General features: G+C 37.0%; 1 protein-coding gene across 2 annotated transcripts in view; it reads left to right on the top strand.

Annotated features, from left to right (window-relative positions):
* The window catches only part of LMO4 (LIM domain only 4), a 16821-nt gene extending 12546 nt beyond the window's left edge, over window positions 1–4275 (top strand). For both annotated transcript variants that reach the window (XM_047084089.1, XM_047084090.1), the window contains exon 5: window positions 3475–4275. In XM_047084089.1, the coding sequence (XP_046940045.1) occupies window positions 3475–3483 (9 nt within the window). In that variant the 3' untranslated portion in view covers window positions 3484–4275. The remainder of the gene's footprint in view (window positions 1–3474) is intronic.
* Window positions 4276–6677: the final 2402 nt, after the last annotated feature.

Genomic DNA, 6677 nt, shown 5'->3' with positions numbered 1-6677 from the left:
TGGTAATTCTTTATGGATTTACAATAGGAACTTCATTAATGTCTGTTGTAAGGATCACAAAAAAAACAACATTTATCTGCAAATAGGAATTTAGCAAGCTTCAAAAGTCTCAGGAAAAAATATTAGGCTTCTTTGTCTTCTGTAATGCATTTCTTAATGCTGTGTGTGGGGAAAATGACTAATATTTGAAAACTTTTAACCATTTAAAATTATACTGCCGTATTTTAGTGCTGATTTTTATCATTTTCCCTTACTCAAATTTATGGGATAAGTTTAAATGTATTTTCTGTTTCTTTATTAAGTAAATGTTAATACATGAGCATCTGAACACTTTTTTTTTTTACTTACTGGTATGGAAAGCTACCTAGAATACTGTTTTAAAAATAGAAGTTTAATTTCTTATTTCAAATTAACCAGTCACCATTGATGAGGCATTTCAAGCCTCTTTAAGGAATGCCAGTCCATATAAATACTTAGATTTTTATGGTTTGAATTGTAATGAAGTGAATCTACAGGGCAGAGTTAAGAACGATGGATAAGTCACGTAAATATTTTGAGATACCCCTTTCAATTTAGAGGCAAAGCCATTTTACAGTCATACTTGAGAGCCAAAAAAAGTTTTAAAAAAAAAGGAAGAAAAGAAATGTGCTAGGAAGAACATGGTTGATCTCTTCCCCACCCCTTCCCATGTAAAAAGTCTAGTTTTTCTGCAGATTACATCCTAAGTTTGTTGCTGGTTTTATACCATTTCTTTCCCTGACTTAAGTAGAAAAAATGATTGTTGCAACTAAACCAGCATGCATCGTGAGAATTCAGAGATGTGGAGACAAGATGGAAAATGTAGTGCAAAGGGCACGTAGGAAATACAAGCAAGATCTCACGGTACTGTCCTATCGGGTGCAAGGTGACGTAAATTCAGAGGTGCTAGGGAGGAAGGCTGGAGAGACACTTGGCGGACGTGTTTACAACATGGTATGTGTTGTGCCTTGTAGATCAGTCTTCTGTTTACCACACCTTTTGCAGGATGGGAGAGGGAAGATGTTCATTTTGGGTCACAGGATGTAGTAGGGCACCAGTAGGAACCAACTGGTACATGTTTCCTTAATGTTGGAAGCCAAATAGACAGGTGGTGGCCTTCAAAAATTAATAGCTCTTAAAAGGCATAGGGAAGTATAACTTAAGGATATGTTCTTGTCAGACATAGGTAAGAAGCTGTGTTTTGGGGATGATGTTAATTAAGAACATTTCCCTGTTGGCATAAATGTCTCACATATTCGCCCTCGGTGCTCAGCTCACCATGAGCACGGTCAATTCACAAGGCGGTTTTTGTAAATAAAGGTTTTGGGCAAGCTGAACGTGGTCCAGGGAGATATTAATGAGAGGGCAAGGGGGAAAGAGGTAATGAAAACACACTTCCTGGTAGAACATAAACTGCTTTTTGGACCTAGAGAATGCTTTAAAATTATTTTCCCAAACCCTGTGGTGTTTCTTTTCTGGAGGAGAGGAGATAGGGAGAAATGACAAACTGCTCCATTTTATTATTTTCTTCTCTCTCCTCATTCTCTATGTTTTTGGTAGGGAAAATTGGACATTAATTTTGGCCGTTTTCCTTCTATTCGCAGAACCAATTACGTTTTTAGTGCATGATGCATAATAAATATACCCAAGCATCCTCTGGCTGAAAAGTAATGAGTTGATTACTTATACACCCCTTCTTTAAAGGCAGCTAATTGTATAGAAAGTATAGGTCCCCATCAGCTGGTCCCTTTAAACTTTTATTTTCCTGAAATTTGTTGCCAGTGTCGGGGATGTGTAGTTTAAGTTGTTCTGCATCATTGGCTTTGGTATATTCTAGAAAAATGATTTTAAGCTTATAAATCTTACAGGGTCTTGACTGAAATCTCAGACCACTAGTGTTCAGGATCTACCAACATTTTACAGCCTTTACCATTTAAAGGAGGCTTGGTTATCCTCAGGAAAACATTGCCTTCTAGAGACTTCTGTAAATACAATCCAAAATTGTGGCTGATTTTTTTTTTCTTTCTCTCTCTCTTTTTTTTTTTTTTGCTAATTTTTGCCTGCTTTGGAATTCTTTCTTCCACTCAAGAGTGGTGGTTCCATCTAGAATTAGCAGTGCTTTTCAGTAAAATAAAAGCTCACGTCTCTTTAGTTGGAGGAAAATTTAGCAAGTGTTCTAGCTTACATATCACTTCGTAGTCCCCGTAGTTACATAATTGGTGTTGTGTGTGTCCATCGTAGAGGACATTTGATGCTCATTTATTAAATATGCTCGCTGGCTGCTGCTGCATCTTTGTTCTGGACAGACAAATTACCTTTCTCACACTGAGCTTCCACTCTGGGGAATTAAGCCTCCACCACTTTAATTAGCTTGGAAGTGGGGGGTTGCAGTTCCTAATAGACTTCAGGCTTTTAGTAAGTTAGGGAAAGGGTGAAACAAGAACTTCCTGGGAAGCTCGAAATGTCATTTAAAAACCATAAAAACCTAATATATATTATTTCATTTTGGTAATTGCAAACAGATTGTATTTGACGACCGTGTGGATTATCATTTCTAACTTAGACGTTAAAGTTAGACTTCCATTGAACTATGTTTTTTAATTGAGCATAAGTCATTAACACATTACGTTTGATTCATGTATTTACAATATTTATGTAATATTAAGTGACATAGATAGGAAATACTAAAGGAGAAGTAGTATCTGAATATTTGTGTGGTATGTGCATGTGTGTGTGTGTGTATACATATGTATATATATATATATATATATATATATATATATATATATATACCTAACCTATATCTGTATCTGTCTGTATACATAGATATATATACCCACGTGTACAAACACGTACCTTTAGGTTGAGAAGGACATGGATGAATAGACATCATATGAGGATATCAGAATAATAATTACCAGTGTTTGTTTAGCTTTTATTATGTGCCAGGCACTGTTGAAAGTGTCCCATACGTATGATGTAATCTTGTAACAGCCTTATTATCCCCACTTTAACCATGAGGAAACTGAGGCACAAAGTAACCTTGCCAAAGGTCCTGCGGTTGAGCACATTAGCCCAAAACTTCCTTGGGGAGGACTGGGCTCCGAAGGTGCATTTAAGAGACTATTACTGAGGCAAGATGTTGCAGTTCATTCTTTTCAGAAAGAAAGTTGCTTTTAAGAGGGTTAAGCAATTCATTGTAGAACTTTATACCAGAAACTTTCCGAAAGTCCATTTATTGTCTCATTTTCTCTGCTAGTGAAACTGCAGAAAACGTTATGCTTTAGCTCTTCACTGCCGGAGTAAGTAGCGTAGAAAGCCTCCATCAAGTCACAGTTGGAAAGTAATCTAATAAAAGAAGATTAGTGAATGTAGAGAAGACAAAAGCAGTCATGTTTGAGTTTAATATCTCAAATTTAGCATTTTAGCTAAGATGCCCGTTTTTATTTCTTGCAGGTCTGCTAAAAGGTCAGAGTAATGCAGAATGCGTGCCTTCATCTCAGACTTTGTTCATCACAGGTGGATCCCATGTGTCTTCAGTAGACAGGTCACCTTTGTAGCTAGCACCAGTGCCAGCTCCATGCCATTGCACCTTCTTTAGTCTTGACTGCCCTTCCCGCATTTATTGGTGTATTAAAATGACTGAATATGAACATTAAGGACTCCATGAACCTGGGCTAATGGGGAGACTGTAGAGAAAATGAAAAAAGATCCACCGGAGGACATCTTTGGGGGGGGAGGGAGCTTGGGAGGAGGGAAATGACTAATGAAGCTAATTAAAAGAAGCATTCAAATCTGCTTTCTACCCTCATTAACAATTAGCAGGGCACTGGCCAGAGTTTGTACCCTGTGTTTTACCTTAACAACATTCTATTTGCTCTTTGTATATTTAAGTGTTGTAAGGAAATGTGTTTCAATCAAAACTGAACATGAGATAAAGGAAAGAGATGTGGCTTTTGTGATATTCTATCACAAACACTTTTATTGTATCTCTGTAAAATACAATGTATGTATGCATGTAAGTGTTCTTGTCCTAATGTTGCTACTTCCATGGCAAAGAAAAGAAAAAAAGAATGAAAAAAAAAAAAAAAGAAAAAAATTGGAAAAAAAAATCAGGCTCATAGCAGCTACTGTGTAGAAATTCCCCCCTACTTCTAATTTGCTGAATGAAGAAAAAAATCTTTTATTTGTGATATTTTCAGAGACATTTGCTCTAGTATGGTGTATTTAAATAATAAAAACTTAAAAGAAAAAATATTCGATGGAGTTTGGATTTAAACACTGCTTTTTCTCTTCGTTGTATTTTGGAAAAATTTAGTAGTTTTTGTTTGTTTGTTTGATACCAACTTCACTCTAAATCTTAAGGGTCAAGGGAGGTGTGGTGTGTGTGTTTATTTAGCTCTGGGCCAATAAGGTTTTTTTCAAATTACTTAACCATGCCATTTTTGGCAGGGCTACAAAGCAATGTTTCTAACGGAGTCCTTTTTATAAGTTCAGAATATTCTGGTAACTTAAGCACTTCATTACACTTCTCCCATATCACAGTGAATCTTTTGTGTTTATATATAAATATTTGTTTGATTCTTCAGCTATTCCGTTGATTCATTTTTCTCAGTAGGAAAGCCTTGGGTATTGGCGAAAAGCATGCTAAAGAATGTGGCGTAACCGTCTTGTTCTCTTAACCAAGTTTATAGCTTTTGAAGGAAATAGCATTTCTAAGCCATACCTGTACGCATTTTGAAGTTTCCTTAGTTGTTAGGGACCCAGAGCTCTTTGACAGCAGACTTCAGTGGGTGGAGCCACCATTTCCTGGTGAGCTTTTAGACTCCTGTGGTCTGCTGTATGATTTGTTTATTTTGTTTTGCTCTTACGCTCCTCGCTCTGCCTTTCCATATGTTTGGGGTAGGATTTCGATTTCACTTAGTAGTAATCTTGAGATATTTAGTTGCTAGTTCTGGGCAGCAGACCCAGCACCCCAGTGGCGCCCTGTGGAAAGCGTGCGTAGGCCAAGGACTTGGTGGCCCATGGTCAGTGTTAGGAAGGACCAAAGAGGCTGCTGTGCCAGGTTTGCGAGCAGATCTCCGGTACAGTTTGTATCACAGGTTCATAAAAAAACCAGGTGTGTTTATAATGCTACTTGAAATATTCTTTCTAAAAATGGCATTTGTTTTATTTTCTCTTGTTCCCGAAAAGCTCCCAACGTAGACCTCTCAGAACAGGTTACATAGAGAGGTCCAGTTCAGTACATTTCAACCAGCAGTCTGTTTCCCTTTGGGATCTTCTGCTTTCAAAGACTGCAGGCCAGGGGGAAAAATCAGTTGCTCCAACTGCAAAGCTCCTGTGAACCTCCTGTAGGAGAATTTAAAGGTAGAGAGTTAAAGTGAATAGTTCTATTAGAGCTTTATGAAAAGAAAATGCAAGAAAAAAAAATGAACAAAATCACAGACGTAACAGTATCTGTTTGAGTTAAATCCTGGGGGAATTTCTAGGGACTAGTTCTGGTTCTTACATTCCGCTCCCCCCCCCCTTTAAGCTGCTTTAAAGGAATGTGGACTCTTCAGCATAGAAAGGGGGAGTGTTAATAAGAATACCAGCATCCCCTCTATTCTTTTTGGCATAAGCACTCATGTCCCATATAGTACAGAAATTCAAAGGGGATAGTTAATAACTTTTAGTAAGTAATACAGTGTGGCATTTGGTGATGTGGAGGGCTCAGGTCATTAAAGACTTTAAATGAACTATTATATGGCTGGTTCCTCAAGCACTGCTGCATATTTAATAACGAGCTTCTAAAAGCATTTCTTAAGTTGCAGACCTATAAGATTACAAATGTCACTCATGTTAGTATAATCCACATGCAAGTGATGAAGCCTTCTCTTTGATGTGCTAAATTGGAGAAGGACTAATGGAGCTATGAATATACAATAGAACATATTTAAGTAGTAGTCTTGCTTTAGGTAAAACACTTTCTTGAAACCAGAGGCATTTCAAACAATAAAACCCGGCTCTAATGGGGATGCTCTGTGTGGATAGAAAGCTCCTAAAAACACTCAGGTTTATTCTGATGTGAGCCGTGATTGTGTTCCTCCCCCAACCCCAACATGGCTTAGAAGAAAAAAAAAAAAAAAATCCACCAGCTTGTTCACCTTTCATCCATTGCATTTGCGATGTTAGTGAGATGTGCTCCATTCTTTTGAAAGGACTTATTTAATATTAACCACATCATAGAGTAAGATGGCCCCCAATCCCTACAAGCAAGTGCAATTAAATAAAAGCAAATGTTACTGAGCCCTGCTGAACTCCTGATTAAAAAAAAATGTTTATGATACATATAAATGTCTCAATCATGCAAATTGTCACTCTTGCTAATGAAACAATTTTGTAAAAAGATTGTCCTCTGAAAGGGTTTAATGTTTTTTTTATTTTTTTTATTATTGTTTTTTTTTATATATATATTTTTAACCTATCTGTCTAGTTAGATTTACACACCCCGAAAGGCAGGAGAGCCCGGATGAAGCTTTTCTAAACCAAATCGTTTGCCACAAGGAACTATTTCCAGCTCTTCGTGATTTATTAGGAAATAGTTTAACATGGACTGTAGTGTCTTATAAAATATAAAATGAGAAAACTGTCACACCAAAATGAAGCCTGTGAAATTG

Source organism: Lynx rufus, unplaced genomic scaffold (assembly GCF_022079265.1).
Source record: "Lynx rufus isolate CCGP_SWC_20201006 ecotype Redwood Valley unplaced genomic scaffold, mLynRuf1.p SCAF_2, whole genome shotgun sequence".
NCBI classification, from domain to species: Eukaryota; Metazoa; Chordata; class Mammalia; order Carnivora; family Felidae; genus Lynx; species Lynx rufus.
This window is presented reverse-complemented; position numbering and strand designations above follow the sequence as displayed.